Source organism: Salmo salar, chromosome ssa17 (assembly GCF_905237065.1).
Source record: "Salmo salar chromosome ssa17, Ssal_v3.1, whole genome shotgun sequence".
Taxonomy (NCBI): domain Eukaryota; kingdom Metazoa; phylum Chordata; class Actinopteri; order Salmoniformes; family Salmonidae; genus Salmo; species Salmo salar.
Genome location: NC_059458.1, coordinates 65,735,895 through 65,757,620, shown reverse-complemented (window position 1 = coordinate 65,757,620; position 21,726 = coordinate 65,735,895). Strand labels below are relative to the sequence as shown.

Sequence of the window (21,726 nt, the reverse complement as noted above, 5' to 3'; positions counted from 1 at the left end):
ATATGAATGAAAATAACCATCACCTACTACATGTGGCTAGACCTGTCCTGCTAATCTTTAAACATTGTACTATCTAGACCTATCCTGTTAACCTGTTGGGGCTAGGGGGCAGTATTTGCACGGCCGGATAAAAAAACGTACCCGATTTAAACTGGTTACTAATCTTGCCCAGAAACGAGAACATGCATATAATTAGTGGATTTGGATAGAAAACTCTCTAAAGTTTCTATAACTGTTTGAACGGTGTCTGTGAGTATAACAGAACTCATATGACAGGCAAAATCCTGAGAAGATTCCATACAGGAAGTGCCCTGTCGGACAATTTCTTGTCCTTCTGTTGCATCTCTATCGAAAATACAGCATCTCTGCTGTAACGTGACATTTTCTAAGGCTTCCATTGGCTCTCAGAAGGCGCCAGAAAGTGGAATGACGTGTCTCCTGTCTCTGGGTGAAGAACAGCAGGAGATTTTGTGAGTGGTCAGGCTGGGAACAGTGACACTGGAGATGCGCATTCATGAGAATTCACAGTTTTTTTTCTTTCAGCCTTTGAATGAATACAACGTCGCCCGGTTGGAATATTATCGATATTTTACGAGGACAATCGCATAAAAATGTATTTTAAACAGCGTTTGACATGCTTCGAAGTACGGTAAAGGAACATTTTACATTTTTTGTCATGAAATGCGCTCGTGCGTCACCCTTCGGATAGAGACCTGAACGCACGAACAAAACGGAGCTATTTCAATATAACTATGGATTATTTTGAACCAAAACAACATTTGTTGTTGAAGTAGAAGTCCTGGGAGTGCATTCTGATGAAGAACAGCAAAGGTAATACAATTTTTCTCATAGTAATTCTGAGTTTAGTGAGCGCCAAACTTGGTGGGTGTCAAATTAGCTAGCCTGTGATGGCCGGGCTATCTACTCAGAATATTGCAAAATGTGCTTTTGCCGAAAAGCTATTTTTAAATCTGTCACCGCGATTGCATAAAGGAGTTCTGTATCTATAATTCTTAAAATAATTGTTATGTATTTTGTGAACGTTAATCGGGTTAATCGCGCAATTCGTGACAAAACATTTCTAAATATTCCATTACCGTACTTCGAAGCATGTCAACCGCTGTTTAAAATCCATTTTTATGCCATTTTTCTCGTAAAAAAAGCGATAATATTCCAACCGGGAATCTCCGTTTAGGTAAACAGAGGAAAGAAAACAAAGCATTCGGTCGACGCGGGCACGCGACTGAGTCTTACGGTACTGTAACCAGCCACTACCCAAACGCGCTACTTTTTTCAGCCAGAGCCTGCAAAGCCACGATTCAGCTTTTTGCCGCCTTCTGAGAGCCTATGGCAGCCGTAGGAAGTGTCACGTTATAGCAGAGATCCTTTGTAATGGATAGAGATGGCAAAGAAGGCCAAGAAATGGTCAGACAGGGTACTTCCTGTACAGAATCTTCTCAGGTTTTGACCTGCCATTTGAGTTCTGTTATACTCACAGACACCATTCAAACTTTGGAGTGTTTTCTACCCAAAGCCAATAATTATATGCATATTCTAGTTACTGGGCAGGAGTAGTAACCAGATTAAATCGGGTACGTTTTTTATCCAGCCGTGTCAATACTGCCCCCTAGCCCTAACAGGTTAATCTGTTAATGTTGTAGTATCTAGACCTCTCCTGTTAATCTGATAACATTGTAGTATCTAGACCTCTCTTGTTAATCTGTTAATGTTGTAGTATCTAGACCTCTCCTGTTAATCTGTTAACATTGTAGTATCTAGACCTCTACTGTTAATCTGTTAACATTGTAGCATCTTGTGTTAATATGAACTGCTGTAAACTGGTGCCGGAGAAGAAGGCAGACATTTTACATGTAATTTTGTTTGCGTTGTTTGTAACTTGTATTTTTACTTATTTTGTACATAATGTTGTCGCTACCGTCTCTTATGACCGGAAGTAACTTCTAGACATCAGGACTGCAAATACCACGGACTAGCAGAGTTCTTCATTTCCTTTCACGACTCTGACGAGCCCAACGGGAACAGGCCCCAATCCCCGTGATCTGCGTGAAGAGGAGGTGGAGAAAGAGGGGCCGAAAGGGCGGGCTGACTTCTTATAATTCGTAGGCGATCGAATAAACCCCCACTTCCCTCCATTCTGCTTGCAAACGTGCAATCTTTGGAGAATAAAATCGACGAGTTACGCGGAAGATTAAACTACCAACGGGACATTAAAAACTGTAACATCTTATGCTTCACGGACTCATGGCTGAACGACGACAATATCAACATACAGTTGGCTTGTTGTACGATGTACCGGGAGGATAGAACAGCTGCGTCTGGTAAGACAAGGGGCAGCGGACTATGTATTTTTGTAAATAACAGCTTGTGCATGATATCTAAGGAAGTCTCGAGCTATTGCTCACCTTCGGTAGAGTATCTCATGATAAGCTGTAGACCACAGTACCTACCGAGAGAGTTTCCATCTGTATTCTTCGTAGCTGTTTACATACCACCACAGTCAGAGTCTGGCACTAAGACAGCATTGAATGAGCTGTATCCCACCATAAGCAAACAAGAAAATGGTCACCCAGAGGTGGCGCTCCTAGTAGCCGGGGACTTTAATGCAGGGAAACTTAAATCCGCTTTACCAAATTTCTATCAGCATATTAAATGTGCAACCAGAGGAAAAATAACTTTCCCTCGCCCTCCATTTGGCAAATCTGACCATAATTCTATCCTCCTGATTCCTGCTTACAAGCTAAAATTAAAGCACGAAGCACCTGTGACTAGATCAATTAAAAAGTGGTCAGTTGAAGCAGATGTTAAGCTACAGGACTGTTTTGCTAGCACAGACTGGAATTTGTTCCGGTATTCCTCCGATGGCATTGAGGAGTACACCACATCAGTCATTGGCTTCATCAATAAGTGCATCGATGACGTCGTCCCCACAGTTTTTTGTTTTTTTTGTGACCGACCGTACGTACAAGCCCCAACCAGAAGCCATGGATTACAGGCAGCATCCGCACTGAGTTAAAGGCTAGAGCTGCCGCTTTCAAGGAGCGGGACTCTAACCTGGAAGCTTATAAGAAATCAGGAAAATAGGTTTTCCGACGAACCATCAAACAGGCAAAGCATCAATACAGGACTAAGATCGAATCGTACTACACCAGCTCTGACGCTAGTCGGATGTGGCAGGACCAGACGAGCTAAACTACTTCTATGCTCTCTTTGAGGCAAATAACAATGAAACATGCATGAGAGCACCAACTGTCACGGAAGACTGTGTGATCACGCTCTCCACAGCTGATGTAAATAAGACCTTTAAATAGGTCAACATTCACAAGGCTGCAGGGCCAGACAGATTACCAGAATGTGTACTGCGAGCATGCCCTGACCAACTGGTAAGTGTCTTCACTGGCATTTTCAATCTCTCCCTGTCCGAGTCTGTAATATCGACACATTTCAAGCAGACCACCATAGCGCCTGTGCCCAAGAACACTAAGGTAACCTGCCTAAATGACTACCGACCCGTAGCACTCACGTCTGTAGACATGAAGTGCTTTGAAAGGCTGGTCATGGCTCACATCTACACCATCATCCCAGCAACTCTAGACCCTCTCCAATTTGCATTACACCCCAACAGATCCACAGATGATGCAATCTCCAGTGCACTCCACACTGCCCTTTCCCACCTGGACAAAAGGAACACCTATGTGAGAATGCTATTCATTGACTACAGCTAAGCTTTCAACACCATAGTGCCCTCAGAGCTCATCACTAAGCTAAGGACCCTGGGACTAAACACCTCCCTCTGCAACTGAATCCTGGACTTCCTGACGGACAGCCCCCAGGTGGTAAGGGTAGGTAACAACACATCTGCCACGCTGATCCTCAACACGGGGGCCCCTCAGGGGTGCTAAGTCCCCTCCTGTACTCCCTGATCACCCATGACTGCATGGCCGAGCATGACTCCAACACCATAAATTAAGTTTGCCGACGACACAACAGTGGTAGGCCTGATCACCAACAACGACGAGACAGCCTATAGGGAGGAGGTCAGAGACCTGGCCATGTGGTGCCAGGACAACAACCTCTCCCTCAATGTGATCAAGACTAAGGAGAGTGTTGTGGACTATATGAAAAAGAGGACCGAGCACGCCCCCATTCTCATCGACGGGGCTGCAGTGGAGCAGGTTGAGAGATTCAAGTTCCTTGGTGTCCACATCCCCAACAAACTAACATGGTCCAAGCACACCAAGACAGTGGTGAAGAGGGCACGACAAAACCTATTCCCTTTCAGGAGACTGAAAAGATTTTGCATGGGTCCTCAGATCCTCAAAAGGTTCTACAGCTCCAACATCGAGTGCATCCTGACTGGTTGCGTCACTTCTTGGTATGGCAAGTGCTCGGCCTCCGACCACAAGGTAGTACAGAGGGTAGTGCGAACGGCCCAGTACATCACTGGGGCCAAGCTTCCTGCCATCCAGGACCACGGTGTCAGAGGAAGGCCCTAAAAATTGGCAAAGACTCCAGCCACCCTAGTCATAGACTGTTCCTCTGCTACCGCACGGCAAGCAGTACCGGAGTGCCATGTCTAGGTCCAAGAGGCTTCTAAACAGCTTCTACCCCCAAGCCATGAGATTCCTGAATATCTAGTCAAATGGCTACCCAGACGATTTGCATTGCCCCCCCTCCCCCTCTTTACACCGCTGCTACTCTCTGTTGTCATCTATGCATAGTCACTTTAATAACTCTACCTACATGTTTGTACTACCTCAACTAACTGGTGGCCCCGCACATTGACTCTGTATCGGTACCCCCTGTATAGAGTCTCTCTACTGTTATTTTACTGCTGCTCTTTAATTATTTGTTACTTTTATCTCTTCTTCATATATGTATTTTGAAACTGCATTGTTGGTTAGGGTCTCGTATGTAAGCATTTCTCTGTAAGGTCTACGTTGCATTCAGGTCATGTGACTAGTAACATTTGATTTGATTTGATTGGATTTGCTGGTTGAAGATGATGTGGTTTCAAGTGAGAACATAAATAACTAAGCAATAACATTTTGGTCTGATAGTTTTCAAAGAAACTGTGAATCGGGCTTTATTAATATATGTCTATACCATTCAACAACATTTATGACTACAGTCTAATTATTAAAAGAGACATCAAAAATATTTGTTCCAAAGGGAAATCTTTATTTTCATCTATTCATCAAAGCATCAAAGCAAATATTCCTTCAGTATCTAATAGTAATAAAACAGAACACATCAAATCTAACACTGATTCAACCTCAGTCTACAGAGAGGATTGACACATGAACTCAAGCAAAGCCCTCTGTTTGTCTACATGTCAGTGATCAATCAGACAGAACATCTGATCTCAGAACAGAGTCAAAGCAGAGGAACCAGCAGCCTCTCTCCACAGGGGTGTGTGACTGAGGGGTGCTACCCAGAACAGTCAGCCTTCCTCAGGGTCTTGGTGACTGGAGTCTGGGATTTCTGCTGGGCTTCACAGGTCACCTCTCCTGCCTTGGTCCACTCCTGGGCAGTGAGAGTCAAGGTGCTGCTCCAGCTGTACAGGCCGTCCTTCTCCAGGACCCCAGGACTGGTCTCCTGGTTCTTGCTGGTCCCGTCCACTTTCCAGCTCATGGTCCAGTCTGAGGGGAAGCCCTTGTTGGCCAGACACGTCAGTGTGGCTGTTGTTGTACTGGACAGTTCCTCACTAGAGGGGGGCAGGACGGTGAGGGTGGGGACACTGTTACCTGGAACAAACAGAACACATCAACTAAGTAATTACAAGAAGTACAGCAACAGTAAGAGATTATCTTCAGCAAAGGACACAACAAAATAAAGTGAATTGGAAATGACCTCTACATATGAATGTTAAAGTTAGATTGTTTGGAAGATGTGGAGAAAACACTAAAGTAACATGATACAAAGCAGATTTATGAACCAAACAAGTATAAAATTGTTAACTAGAGTTACTAATCATACGGTATCAGTTATACACGTTAAACAGATATTGTTTGGGAATGGATCTGATCAGAATATCCTAGTCATATTTATAGTATTTTCATCACATATCATCCATGTTAGATTATGAAGTCAGTTACAACCATAACTGAGACCCTTTGTGTTCACACTAACAGTGAAGTTTACCATGAACACAATGCAGCAATGATTAATACTATATACAATACTATTAGTTATTATACCAGAATTAGGAGTGATATTCTGTAATTATACAAATAAACCTACAATTTATAATTTTGATTCAATAAATATTTATTTGAAAGAAGGCTCACTCAAAAGCTATATTTAACCAAAAATATTTGAGTTAAATATTTAAAAAAAAACAGTAATACGCAATGCAACAACTACATTCCATAATATTAAATAGTTGTCATACTAGAACTATCCTCTGCAATCCATCAAACCACACATTTAAATGAACACCTACATTTGAACATGTTGGTTAAATAACATTTCATTTGAAAGAAGGCTTAGTCAAAAGTCATAGAATTTTAAAAAATTTTAGAAAGTAAAATATGTAAAAATCGCAATATTTTCATAGAGACAGAGTTTCAGAAAGTAAAATACCCCCAAAGATTGTCTGAAAGAAATATCAAAGAGCTTGTTACTTACTTCCAACATCAAGTCTGGTGCCGCTACCAAAAGTGTACCACAGTGATACAATCCCTATTACTGCTGGTACAAAATCCTCCTGCATGTTTGGCAAGCTGAATTTCTTTAGACTGTGGTTCAAATAATTAACTCTGCTATGGTATGAATACTTTTCAGAAATGATTTAATCTACTCAATTAGAAATAAAGTGTTTTTGATTTTGATTTCCTTAACATTGACCAAAACTGACTTTTTCTTATATATTTCCTACTAGGTGCAGTATGTTTATTCATACAACTAATCTAAGATGTAGGCTAATCACTTTAATGTTTAGAAAAGGCAGGTCAAATTTGATAAGATGTAATAACATTTATATTCAAATTGGCCATAGTATGTGTAGGCCTTGTGTATTTTTTTAAAATCATCTAAAAAAGTTAATTTGAAAAATCCTCAATATCAAGGCAAAATGTACAGAGAAATTGAAACAGGACATCAAAAGGTGAATAAAACAGTACATTTTGTTGTTTACTTACTTCCAACATCAAGTCTGGTGCCGCTACCAAAAGTCCACCACAGTGATACAATCCATATTACTGCTGGTACAAAAACCTCTCTGTGTTGTGATGCTGCAGCTGTTACAGTGAAGATCACTCATACAGAATCAGAATCAACACAAATACACTTTAACATCTTCCAGGTAGAACAAACACTTCATATAAGCTGTTTCTAGATAATACAAATATGAATTGTATCTTAAATCCAGATATGAGTATTTTTTCCTTCTTCTGTGTATCAGGTGTTCTCCTAGTCTGTAGGTACAGTCCAGCATTAGATCAGTGTTGCTAGTATTCCTCCATATTGTCCATATGAAAGACAACAGCAGCAGCAGTAGTGATAGTGATCCATGTTGTATATTCCTTTATTAAATATGTTGATCTCAGATTTAACAGTGGTGGTAAAGTCACAGAGGACAGACAACACTACCAGAGGAATCCTACCAGCTTTACTTTAGAGAAGTGTTCACTAACTGATTAGAGGAACTTGCATGAGAGACCAAGCATGAGTGAACAGACAGTTCATTATATCTGATCATCAGAATAATAATATAATGGTGGTGTGACATAAAAGGTACCATACATTAGTGATCTGAGTAAACAGTTGCTATTTGATGTTATAAAAGCTGTGACATGAAGGATACAATACTCTAATCATTGAAGCATACTTGGAAACTGAAATAGATTTGAAATATTAATTTGCATAATGCATCTGCTCTGCTGCTCTGAGAGCATTTATATCCCTGTGAGTTTAACACTTCATGACTGAGAGCTGTCCTTCATGACAACAGAACCCACAACAACCATGACTTTTATCACCATCTTCATCTGGACACTTGCTTTCTACATCAAAGGTACAAAATATATAGGAGTTTTATGTTTGAATAATGAAAAGGAAACAATTTGAGTGAACTGGATTTTTTTTATGATTGTTATATTAATTCCTTGTACAATTATCTGTTTTCCCTCTGTTTCAGAATCTAGAGAACAGATCACTGTGACTCAGATACCTGCAGTGAAAACTGTTCTCCCAGGACAGACAGTCTCTATGAACTGTAAAGCCAGCATTGATGTGCAAACTAACTGTTGGAGTTCAGGTAAACCATGTTTAGCCTGGTATCAACAGAAACCTGGAGGTACTCCTAAACTACTGGTCTACTACAGTAGCACCCTCTTCTCTGGGACTCCATCTAGATTCAGTGGTAGTGGATCTGGGAGTGACTTCACTCTGACCATCAGTAGAGTCCAGGCTGAAGATGCAGCAGATTACTACTGTCAGAGTTTCCACACTGGTAATGTGTTCACACAGTGATACAGAGCCGTACAAAAACCTCCCTCAGTCAGACTGCACAGTGACTGTACTGCTACAGCTGGGACCTGCTGCAGGTGCTGAGGGGGGGACAGTGAAATGGAACACTGGTCACTAGATGAGGTCAACTATGACGTGACTGTCACATGTGATGACGCTGGAGTGACGAAGCAGGTACGGGGAGTAGAATGTTTAATAAATAACGAACATGGAACGAGATAGGAACAGCGTCAGCAAACTAATACTGAAGACAAAAAACAATCAATGCAGCAGCGGGGAACAGAGCTGGCGAACTGACAAATAAAAGGGAGGAAATAAACAGGTGATAAGTGAGTCCAGGTGAGTCAATAACGTTGATGCGCGTGACAAGGGAATGCAGGTGTGCGTAATAGATGGCAGGAGTGCGCGATGAAGGGCAGCCTGGAGCCCTCAAGCGCCAGGGGGGGAAGAGCGGAAGCAGATGTGACAGTGACAATATGGTTAGAAGCAATCGTTCAGATCACATGACCATCATCATCATCATCTTCATAATCATCATGGTTGGTACCATAGAACTAACAAAAATATCAATGCAACATGTGAAGTGTTGGTCCCATGTCTCATGAGCTGAAATAAAAGATCCCAGAAATGTTCCATACGCTCAAAAAGCTTATTTGTCACAAATGTTGTGCACAAATCAGTTACATCCCTGTTAGTGAGCATGTATCTTTTGCCAAGATTATCCATCCATGTGACAGGTGTGGCATATCAAGAAGCTGATTAAATAGCACACTAATTACATAGATGCACCTTGTGTTGGGGACAATAAAAGGCCACTCTAAAATGTGCAGTTTTGTCAGACAAATTTTGAGGGAGTGTGCAATTGGCATGCTGACTAGAGTAATGTCCACCAGAGTTGTTGCCAGATGTTTTACTGTTAATTTCTCTACCATAAGCCACCTCCAATGCCAGCCCAGGTCCTCCACATCCGGCCTCTTCACCTGCAGGATGGTCTGACATCAGCCACCCGGACAACTGATGAAACTGAAGAGTATTTCTGTCTGTAATAAAGCCCGTTTTGTGCAGGAAAGCTCATTCTGATTGGCTGGCCCTGGCTCCCCAGTGGGTGGGCCTATGCCCTACCAAACCCACCCATGGCTGCACCACTGCCCAGTCATGTGAAATCCATAGATTAGGGCCTAATAAATTCATTTGAATTTGACTGATTTCCTTATATGAATGAACTGTAACTCAGTAAAATCTTTCAAATTGATGCATGTTGAACTTACATTTTTGTTCAAAATAATATAATCTTTGTGGTCCTTACTGGTTATATTTGTCATGAGCTAAAAGTTAATTTAAAAGTTATCTGGAGATTTGAAAATAACAGTCATGAGTCCACAATACCAGTAGTCCATAAAAAGTCCAAAAATGGGTGATATTACGTAAACATTTCTTAATTTCAGCCCCGTATAACAAGTTCCCATATGCACTTCACAACCAAATGATATGATCATCTAGCATTATATTAACTATTTTAATGAGCAGGTTACTGACTGTTAGATCTGTGAATGACACACACATGAGACACGTGTATGTCAAAAAACCAAAGTTCTTTGAATCCCAAAACCACAGACACAAGCAGGAGGCAGACAGTTTTAACAGCTCTTTAATATATTTTCTCAGTATTAAAAAGTGGTTTACAGGATAAAAGCAACACAGTACAAAACACAAGGACAGGCCCGGCCACCACATAGGCCTACACACTAGAGTCCATAGTTGTTTGTCATGGAGCGTTCGTAGCTTTGAGGATGGCATCATGGGATTCCGATGCGGTAGTCGTGGCCTCAGCTGTCTTGTAGCAGGCCACGTCTGGAGGGCAGAGAAAGCTTCATCAGTGATGTCATCATACTGGAAACCATTGTTACGCACTCACACGTCGTTCAGTCCGGCTCTTATCGAGCAGGGTCACACTCATCCGGTCTCCTCTCCCCAGACGCAGCAGTGGTAGTTGTGTTGGTGAGCGCAGCCTGTGGCACCAGTCCTTTCCCGTTGCTGGCTTGAATGTCCTGAACATTGTCTGAGAGCTGCCTTTGTGCAGGGCATGGATCAGGTCCCTAACTAACACACTCATTCCCTCATTCACTCAACGAGAAGAGCACTCAAAAGGCATTAACCAATTCAAAGGAAGTAAATCAAATAAGTAAATATGAAAAATTAAAGCACTTCTAAATTCTAAACAAATACATTCTAAATAAATACATTCTATCAATACATTCTAAATCAAGCACACATGAGGGAAAGGGAAAAGGACCAAGTAGAGCCATAGGCACAAGTGACATCTACACTACATACATTGTCTATCTACACTATTTACACTATATATCTATACTATCTACACTATCTATCTACACTATCTACACTACATATCTACACTATCTACACGATCTACACTATCAATCAATCTACTCTACATACACTATCTACACTATATACACTATCTACACTATCTATCTACTCTACATACACTATCTACACTATCTACGCTATCTACACTCTCTATCTACACAATCTACACTACATACACTCTCTATCTACACTATCTATCTACACTATCTACACTATCTATCTACACTACCTACACTATCTACACTATCTATCTATCTACACTACATACACTATCTATCTACACTACCTACACTATCTACACTATCTATCTATCTACACTACATACACTATCTATCTACACTACATACACTATCTATCTACACTACATACACTATCTACATAAAGTAGGGTACTAGGGGGTAACTAGCCCACTGGGGTAATTCACATTAAGCCCACATGATGTCACCAAATTATTTTTCCAACACTTTCCCTGGCTGCCACTGCTGTTTCTCAACAACAAAAAATGTCCTCTGTGTCATCACGACCTTTGGAGATATTTCAACAAAACAATTTTGTGGTAAATTGATCAAATTTTTTGACATTTTGAAAAAGTTTAATATACACTGCTCAAAAAAATAAAGGGCAGCAATTAGACATTGTTCTTGGGAGGGGGGTACCCCCTAGTGCCCTATAATACCATTTTACTCATTGTAGTATCTAGACCTCTCCTGTTAATCTGTTAACATTGTAGTATCTAGACCTCTCCTGTTAATCTGTTAACATTGTAGTATCTAGACCTCTCATGTTAATCTGTTAACATTGTAGTATCTAGACCTCTCCTGTTAATCTGTTAACATTGTAGTATCTAGACCTCTCATGTTAATCTGTTAACATTGTAGTATCTAGACCTCTCCTGTTAATCTGTTAACATTATAGTATTTAGACCTCTCCTGTTAATCTGTTAGCATTGTAGTATCTAGACCTCTCCTGTTAATCTGTTAACATTGTAGTATATAGACCTCTCCTGTTAATCTGTTAACATTGTAGTATCTAGACCTCTCCTGTTAATCTGTTAACATTGTAGTATCTAGACCTCTCCTGTTAATCTGTTAACATTATAGTATCTAGACCTCTCCTGTTAATCTGTTAGCATTGTAGTATCTAGACCTCTCCTGTTAATCTGTTAACATTGTAGTATCTAGACCTCTCCTGTTAATCTGTTAATTAACATTGTAGTATCTTGTGTTAATATGAACTACCGTTTCATGACGATGTGGTTTCAAGTGAGAACATAAATAACTAAGCAATGACATTTAGGTCTGATAGTTTTCAAAGAAACTGTGAATCAGGGTTCATGAATATATTTCTGTATCATTCAACATTGAAGACTAAAGTAATATTATTGAAAGAGACAAGAAAAATATGTGTTCCAAAGGGAAATCTTTATTTTCATCTATTCATCAAAGCATCAAAGGAAACATTCCTACAGTATCTAATAGTAATAAAGCAGAACACATAAAATATAACACTGATTCAACCTCAGTCTACAGAGATGATTGACACATGAACTCAAGCAAAGCCCTCTGTTTGTCTACATGTCAGTGATCAATCAGACAGAGAACATCTGATCTCAGAACAGAGTGAAAGCAGAGGAACCAGCAGCCTCTCTCCACAGGGGTGTGTGACTGAGGGGTCCTACCCAGAACAGTCAGCCCTCCTCAGGGTCTTGGTGACTGGAGTCTGGGATTTCTGCTGGGCTTCACAGGTCACCTCTCCTGCCTTGGTCCACTCCTGGGCAGTGATAGTCAGGGTGCTGCTCCAGCTGTACAGGCCGTCCTTCTCCAGGACCCCGGGACTGGTCTCCTGGTTCTTACTGGTCCCGTCCACTTTCCAGCTCATGGTCCAGTCTGAGGGGAAGCCCTTGTTGGCCAGACACATCAGTGTGGCTGTTGCTGTACTGGACAGCTCCTCACTAGAGGGGGGCAGGACAGTGAGGGTGGGGACACTGTTACCTGGAACAAACAGAACACATCAACTAAGTAACTACATCAAGTACAGCTACACTAAGAGATTATCTTCAGCAAAGGACACAACAAAATAAAGTGAATTGGAAGTGCCCTCTAAACATGAATGTAAAAGTTAGATTGTTTAAAAGAAGTGGAGAAAACACTAAAGTAATATGATACAGCAGATGTATAAACCAAACAAGTATAAAGTGGTAAAATAACTACAGTTACTAGTCATACAGTGTCAGTTATACATGTTGTAGAGGTATTGTTTAGGAATGAATCTGATCAGAATAGCAGAATTTTAACATAAATGAGTTTTAATCACGTCGACCATGTTAGATCATGAAGTCGGTTATGAACATAAATGACTGTACATTTTTAATTTTTACATTTCAGTCATTTAGCAGACACTCTTATCCAGAGCGACTTGGAGTACTGAGGTCACAGACTCACTGGTACATTAATCTATGAGGACATCTTAGGGCAGCTGACAATATATTTAATGACTTTACTCACCCTACAGAGTCATGGACAATACTCTCTGAGATCACAAAACGGTATTTTATATAATGTTCCCAACACAAGAAAAGTGACCCCCTTGTACCCTATAATACCCATTTAAAAACATGTGCAGAAAGTGATCAGCAGCCCTCCAATCTGGGATTTAAAATCCTCAATTAAATTATCGTTAAATTATCTTTTTTTTGTCCTTTTTCAAAGTGTTCCAAGATGATGGGCAGCAAAGCTAAAAGCACTCTTACTGATCTCAGTTAAACTCTCTTATGCACTTTGCAATGTTTTAACTTTCATTCATTGTTATGTTTCAGCAGCCTGATGGTCTGGGGGTAGAATCTGTTTGCCAGTCTTTTAGTTCTAGCCATGATGCTCCTGTACTGCCCATGTCTGAGTGATGGAATCAGGGTGAGCAGGCTGTAGCTTGCGTGGCTGACGTCCCTGATGATTTTTTGGGGCCTTCCTGCGACTCCTGGTGTTGTAGGTGTCCTGGAAGGCAGGCAGTGTGCATCTAGGGCTGTTACGGTGACAGTATTAACGGCTGTAATTACGGCAGTCAAATTCAACGTGACCGTTTAGTCTCAGAAAATTAGGATTCTCCAAGCTCTGACGCTGCTGATGGTCATTAGTAGCCTACCAAACGTAATAACTGACTGGTACTCAGCACTCTATTGTCCCTCTAATCACTCTGATATCAATGCAAATGTAATCAAAAATGTAATCAAACACATCATGAGAGCCCATGAGCTCATGTTTCAGCACCATTTCTATAGACTAATGCAATTGCGTGAGAAAACAGAGTGATGGCCTCTATTAAAAAGAGGAGGATCCCATCAGCTTTCTATAGGCACATTACATCTCTTTACAATAGGAGTATAGCCTACCTGGCTGGCATGAAAATGAACCATGGGAAATGCGTCCTCCATTCGCTATTTAATTGCATAGATGAGATGTATTTTTGTCCCCTGCCCCTGTTTCGAGACAGGTGCATGATAATGGTCCATTCTAAATCAAAACTAATTTCACACATATATTATTTAGTATATGTAAAGATGAAGGAAAAAAGGAAACCGCACACTGCTCTTGATAGTATCACTGATATTTAATAAGCTTACGTATCGGCCTAACGGCCTTCATCAGAGCTAAAGCTAAAGCTCTGACGAAGGCCGTTAGGCCGATACGTAAGCTTATTAAATATCAGTGATACTATCAAGAGCAGTGTGCAGTTTCCTTTTTTCCTTCATCCTGTTTCAACTGTTGCCATGCACCTGCAGCAAGATTGCTCAGATGTGCGAGGGCCTTTTGAATTTAGTATATGTAAAGACAAAATGGCTGACAAGTGTGATGGGTGACGATTTTAGCCTATCGCTTGTGAAATATATATTATCACTTGTGAATGATGTTCAGCTTAAGGCAAGAAACAGCGCATGCCTTTTGTTTTGCAACTTTTTCAAATCATAGTCGCACACCTCATGTAGCCTAGCCCATAGGCTGATATGTTTTGATAAGGTTTGTATCACAACTAAAGTGGCCAAATAACTTTTTTAAATTAAGCACATTAATCTGCTTTATACCGGGTGAAGAGCCTAACTGGCATACACACGCAGCGAGTGAGATTCAAGATTGGGGAAGATCATTTTCACCATAAAAATACACCTTTATAATAAAAGCCTTACATGCATAATCACATTGCTAATGGAACATGTGCGCTTATAGCCTACTGCTGTGTGCGCATTGCTGCGCTTATAATGTGAAGAAATAGCCAAATAGTTGATCAGTGTTTCAAGCTAAATGTTCTGATTTGTTGTGTCAGCCTCATTGCTTAAATATAATTGATGCTAGTGGTTGTATTAATTTGAGATCTATCACATCCCACAACTCTGCAAGACTATTTTTGGAATATTTATTTCTCGCACCGAATAGGTCAACTTTTGTACTATGGGGGATAGTAGATTGACATAGGCTAGTACTTTTGCTGTTCGTTAGGCTTACTCATCTTGTTAGCTGACGAAAAGAAAGTAAATGTGGACAGTTCTTCTAATATCTTTGATATGCGCCTCGGAATTGGATGATGACACGCACAGTTACGTTCTGATGTGTCTTTCTTCACTTATAGCCTGTGAGAAAGACCCGACCATGTGATGGAGAGCCATGAGAGTGAGAGGTGATTCGGAGCATGCAGCTGGGAGAAGGGAATTATAATTATTATATTCAGCCCAAACGCACAACGGCCACTGGCTGCAAAAGACATGGATTTTTAAAGGGGGTATTACGGCCACACAAAGGGGATGCCGCTGGAGAATTCTAGGCATTATCAAGTGCTTGTCAAATTGTGTATGAGAGACTGATGAAGTGTGTATAGCCAGCACTAAAAAAACAAAGCAGACCTCATGCCTTTCATGCAACTTTTTTCAAATCATCATTAGAGTTGCATCATGCAGCCTTGGAATGTATTCAAAATCAAAACATACAGCCCAACGTTTGAATCACAACTAAAGTTAAATTAATAACTCTAAATTAAGCATATAGGAGAACCTTGGAAAAATATCCTTTCTATTTTATTCAGCTATATTAATTTGTATACTTCATACTTGTCACGTCCTGACCAGTAAAAGGGGCCATTTGTCATTGTAGTATGGTGAGGGCGTGGCAGGGGGTGTTGTTTTTGTGTGTTACGGGGTTGGTTTGTTTTATGGGGATTTGTTCTAGTTTTCATTTTCTATGTTCATGTTCTATGTGTGGCCGAGTATGGTTTCCAATCAGAGGCAGGTGTCTTTCGTTGTCTCTGATTGGAAGCCATACTTAGGCAGCCTGTTTTTCCTTTGAGGTTGTGGGTAGTTGTTTTTCGTATAGTCAATGTTACCTTAAGGAACTGTTGTGTGTCATTTTGTTAATTTTTGTTTAAGTGTTCACTTTACTTTAATAAAAAGAAGATGAGCACTCAACACGCTGCGCCTTGGTCTGCTCCTTCCGACAGTTACGACAATACTATAAAATCATGTAAAATAAAACCACGGAATTCTAAGCAAATCTTGTCTGCTAAATTAACTAGTGTAGTGTAGCCCACTAGTGGATATGGGAGTGACTTCACTCTGACCATCAATGGAGTCCAGGCTGAAGATGCAGGAGATTACTACTGTCAGAGTTTACACAGTAGTGGAGTGTTCACACAGTGATACAAAGCCGTACAAAAACCTCCCTCAGTCAGACTGCACAGTGACTGTACTGCTACAGCTGGGACCTACTGCAGGTGCTGAGGGGGAAGAGACAGTGACATGGAACACTGATCAGTGAGGAGGTTAACTTTGAATATGTTTAGGAAGCATCAATCTGATCACATGTTCTCCATCATCATCATCAGAATCACCACCATCATGTCATGGTTGTGACTCATTATATTTGTCAAAGCCTGAAAGTGCACATATAAACTTTATTTGATGCTATGTAACACATACAATACCAGTCCATATTCAAGTGAGGTGATGTTACATCAGCATCAGCCCCCTAAATCAAATCTCCATATGTACCTCATAACCAAATATTGATGTGATCATCTAGCATTATATTAACTATTTTGATGAGCAGGTTACTGACTTTTAGATCTGTGAATGAGACATGATCCCTTTCCTTTTTCCACATTTTGTTACGTCACAACGTCATTCTAAAATTGAATGAATATATATTTGTTCTCATCAATACCCATAATGACAAAGTGAAAACAGGATTTTAAATTTATAAAAAATAAAAAACAGAAATACTTTATTTACACAAGTATTCAGACCCTTTGCTATGAGACTCGAAATTGAGCTCAGGTGCATCCTGTTCCCGTTGATCATCCTTGAGATTTTTCTACAACTTGATTGGAGTCCACCTGTGATAAATTCAATTGATTTGGAAAGGCACACACCTGTCTATATAAGGTCCCACCATTGACAGTGCATGTCAAAGCAAAAACCAAGCCACGAGGTGGAAGGAATTGTGCGTAGAGGTCCAAGACAGGCAGAGATCTGGGTAAGGGTACCAAAAAGTTTCTGCTGCATTAATGGTCCCCAAGAACACAATGGCCTCCATCCATTAAATGGGAGAAGTTTGGAACCACCAAAACTCTTCCTAGAGCTGGCCGCTTTGCCAAACCGAGCAATAGGGGGGAGAAGGGCCTTGGTCAGGGAGGTGATCAAGAACCCGATGGTCACTCTGACAGAGCTCCAGAGTTCCTCTGTGGAGATGGGAGAACCTTCCAGAAGGACAACCATCTCTGCAGCACTCCACCAATTAGGCATTTATTGTAGAGTGGCCAGACGGAAGTCACTCCTCAGTGAAAGGCACATGACAGCCTGCTTGGAGTTTGCCAAAAGGCACCTAAAGGACTCTCAGACCATGAGAAACAAGATTCTCTGGTCTGATGAAACCAAGATTGAACTCTTTCGCCTGAATGCCAAGCGTCAAATCTGGAGGAAACCTGGCACCATCCGTATGGCAAAGCATAGTGGTGGCAACATCATGTTGTGGGGATGGTTTTCAGTGGCAGGAACTGGAAGACTAGTCAGAATTGAGGGAAGATGAACAGAGCAAAGTACAGAGAGATACCTGGCTAGATCCTTTCAGCACCTTCCCATTTTTTAATTGAACCCAGCTGAAGCTTGTTAACCAATTTAGACCCTGATTGGCTGGACAATCAGCCTCAACCTTTAAAATGCTGTTGCTCACACAGATCTCACCAATGAACAAAGGTTGTGAGAAGGTGAAGGAAGCATGGAGCAGTCAGAGATAGCCAGACTTGTAAAATGGGCTGAGGAACAGAAGTTGGGTTTTGGAGAAACACCATCAGTGCTCTGTAAGCAGTGTAACTGATGAAGGCCCGGCAAGAGTGTGGTGAACAGATAGATGTGATTGTGGACAGCTAGGAGGAAGGAAAAGAGCTGAGTGTAGTGGGAAGATGTGTGTTGAGGAAGAATGGCATCAGACATGATGAAGAACAATCTGGACCAATAGGAGTGACATTTTTTGAGAAGATGGACCCTTGCCTTTTGGCGGATCCATTTGTGGTTTCAGGGTGGGTGGGGAAGGAGTTGGGTGTAATTTAGTCAGTTGAGGTTAACCTGTAGTGGACTTGTGATATTTGCTTGTGTTTTTTCTGATTAGAGGAACGGGCGCTCTGTGTCACGCAACTTGGGTCAAGATCTGTTTCTTGCTTTGCTCTTAGCAACAGGGTGTTATGTGAAATAGTTCCCAATCGTTCTGATTGTGTTGTGATTGTGACATTATGTTGTAAAACTTTTCACAGTGTGAAAATGTTAGCCGTCAATAATTGCACGTGCATCTGTGTAGATGGCTGAGCTCCTGCAGATGTTTCTCTCACGCCACCTCACCCTTGATTTAGCTACCTAACTAGCATAATTAGCTGTGAACTGGTCGAGATGGCTTGTTCTCAGAGGTGTGCAGTTTTAACTTGTTTGTATAGCTAACTAACTAACAAATATATGCACTGTCAATCAAAAACGTAGCTCCCAAGTCTTTGCAATCGCCTGTCAATCTAAAGAATTTTGATGCGAATCCAGTTATTTATATGCTGACCTCAAGCCTCAAAAAGCTTCTGATTGGTCAGAATCAATACTCCTGGCCACCATTGATTGGCAGATGTGTGAAGCAAATGCGCGTGCCCAGAGAACAGTTTTTCAAGGTCAAGGGAGGGTGTGAGAGAACACCCTATTAGACTACTATCACCCCATTAAAAGGTGGAAATCATCATACCAATCCCACCATTATTATGGTGAATGTGGTAACCCACACGCCACCGAAACATCCGTAGGAGCTCAGCCATCCACAAAGAGAGATATGCTTGGAATTATTGTACTGGGAACATTTTCACACTGGGAGAGATTTTACAGCATGATGTCACAATCAGAGCACAGTCAGAACAATCAGAACAACTGGGAACTATTTCACGCTTAGAAGATTTTTACATGACACATGGCACCATTGAAAGAGGGGATTTCTGGGATAGCATTAAGTGTGGAGATGGAGAAATTGAAGTTCAAAATTCCTGGTGTTTATGACACCTGCCGTTTGGTACGACGCAGACCCGGTGGGGAGAGTGGTGAAACAGAGGAGTCATTGTCAGTCCTTTTGAGTCTATATTAGTTATCCTTTTAGAGATTTTGAGCAGAATCCACTGCACTGTTTCAGGTGCTGTCACGACTTCTTCCAAAGTCGGTGCCTCTCCTTGTTCGGGCGGTGTTCGGCTGTCGACGTCGCCAGTCTTCTAGCCATCGCCGATCCATTTTTAATTTTCCATTTGTTTTGTCTTGTTTTCCCACACACCTGGTTTTCATTTCCCTCATTACGTGTTGTGTATTTAACCCTCTGTTCCCCCCATGTCTTTGTGTGGTACTGTTAAGCGTCTGCTAAATTACGTAAATGTAAATGTAATATGTTTGACTGGTGCGCGTCGAGTTATTGTGCCCATATTTTGTATTGCTTATGCCGTTGGGTTTACTATTAAACTGCTCCGGCTTTTACCTAGTTCTGCTCTTCTGCATCTGACTTCCCTGCCACCAGTTACGCACCCCTTACAGGTGCAATGTTTACGGTCATGTTGCAGGAGTGTGTAGGAGGGAAATTCCAAGATGTGGGAAGTGTGCAGGAGGGCATGGGATCGAGGATTTTGTAGTTTCAGTGGATAAAGTTGTATGTGTCAACTGTAGGGATGCTCATGTTGCTGTTGATTGGAAGTGTCCGGTGCGAGAGAAGCAGGTTGAAGTGGCCAGAGTAGTGCAGAGGGTGTCATATTCTGAGGCAGTGAATGAAGTGGAGGAGGATGGGTCAAGGGTGAGGGATCCTGAGAGGATCCCAGTGAGTAGTAGATTTGTGCCAGTACAGAGGGATAGGCCAACGAGTAAGGTTGTCTTAGCGTTCATAGCAATGGTTATCAACTGTTCCACAGAAACGGTAGGTAAAACACAGAGAATAGATTTTGTGGTGGCAGCTGCTGAGAACTATTTGGGTATACAAGATTTGACTTCAGCAGAGTTACAGGTTGTGTTGAGGGGTGGTGTCCCGTCCTCCCAGGCCGTTGGCATGGTGCAGGAGCAGATAGGTTCAAAGTAGTCGACTGGGGTAGTGGGTTTTAATGTGTAGGTGGTAGCTGAAGAGAAGTACCTGGGTGTACGAGATTTTTCTGCAGAAGAGTTAATGGGGAGGTGATTTTATTTTTATGAAAAATGGGTATATAGGTGTATGGTTAGTTGGTGGTTTCATTTTACGAACAGGAATAATGAAGATCATTTAATGTAGATAGGCTGTGACTGGCCTCAACATTTAGTACAGTAGGTGGCGGTGTATACACCTTTAAATTGGATGCAATCCGCCAACCCAATCCAGAAGAAGAAGATGAAGAAGAAGAAGAAGTAGAGCTCTTCACCAAAGTTTCCCTGGGGGATAAATACAGTCTGTTTGCATAGAGAGGACACTTTGCATAGACAGCACATGCTTCAGTGGTCTGGGAGTGTTTATATCCCTGTGAGTTTAACACTTCATGACTGAGAACTGTCCTTCATGACAACAGAACCCACAACAACCATGACTTTCATCACCATCTTCCTCTGGATATTTGCCATCTGTCTCCAAGGTATTGCATTTTACAGAAAACTAACTCGACAATTGCAATAATATAACCTCATTACAGTTTAAGTTAATATGCTGTATGGACAAATGAATGAACAATTGAATGCTAATTCTACATGACATCTCTGTTTCAGAGTCCAGAGGCCAGGTCACTGTGACTCAGACCCCTGCAGTGAAAGATGTTTCCGTGGGTCACTCAGTCAGTCTCAGCTGTAAGACCAGCAGTGCTGTATACAGTAACAGCAATGGGCACCTTCTAGCCTGGTACCAACAGACACCTGCAGGAGCTCCTAAACTCCTAATATACTCAGCTAAAACCCTTCAGTCTGGGACTCCATCTAGATTCAGTGGTAGTGGATCTGGGAGTGACTTCACTCTGATCATCAGTGGAGTCCAGGCTGAAGATGCAGGAGATTACTACTGTCAGAGTTACCACTACATCAATAGTAAACATGTGTTCACACAGTGATACAGAGCTGTACAAAAACCTCCCTCAGTCAGACTGCACAGTGACTGTACTGCTACAGCTGGGACCTACTGCAGGTGCTGGATCTCGCACTAAGACCACAAAAACTCTTGACCACCTTTACTCCATACACAGACACGCATACAAAGCTTTCCCTCGTCCTCCATTTGGCAAATCTGACCATAATTCTATCCTCCTGATTCCTGCTTACAAGCTAAAACTAAAGCAGGAAGCACCAGTGACTCGGTCAATAAACAA

At 41.5% G+C, this 21,726-nt stretch overlaps 1 long non-coding RNA gene and 3 gene segments (V, D, J or C); 1 reads left to right on the top strand and 3 right to left on the bottom strand.

The window, feature by feature from the left end:
* Positions 1 to 1,734: 1,734 nt before the first annotated feature.
* Positions 1,735 to 11,799, bottom strand: LOC123728250 (uncharacterized). The gene is made up of 2 exons (XR_006760161.1): positions 11,581 to 11,799; positions 1,735 to 1,781 (listed from the first exon to the last, which is right to left on the bottom strand). It is a non-coding gene; the product is annotated as an uncharacterized lncRNA (long non-coding RNA).
* Positions 5,179 to 6,913, bottom strand: LOC106576384 (Ig kappa-b4 chain C region-like). The segment is given in 2 exon segments: positions 5,179 to 5,765; positions 6,649 to 6,913. Coding segments are annotated over 2 exon segments (402 nt in total).
* Positions 7,884 to 9,123, top strand: LOC106576381 (Ig kappa chain V region 3381-like). The segment is given in 2 exon segments: positions 7,884 to 8,035; positions 8,159 to 9,123. Coding segments are annotated over 2 exon segments (408 nt in total).
* Positions 11,800 to 12,280: 481 nt separating the features above from the next.
* The window catches only part of LOC106576385 (Ig kappa-b4 chain C region-like), a 39,408-nt gene continuing 29,962 nt past the window's right edge, over positions 12,281 to 21,726 (bottom strand). Inside the window, 1 exon segment of the C gene segment in view lies at positions 12,281 to 12,869. Within this exon segment, the coding sequence occupies positions 12,553 to 12,869 (317 nt within the window).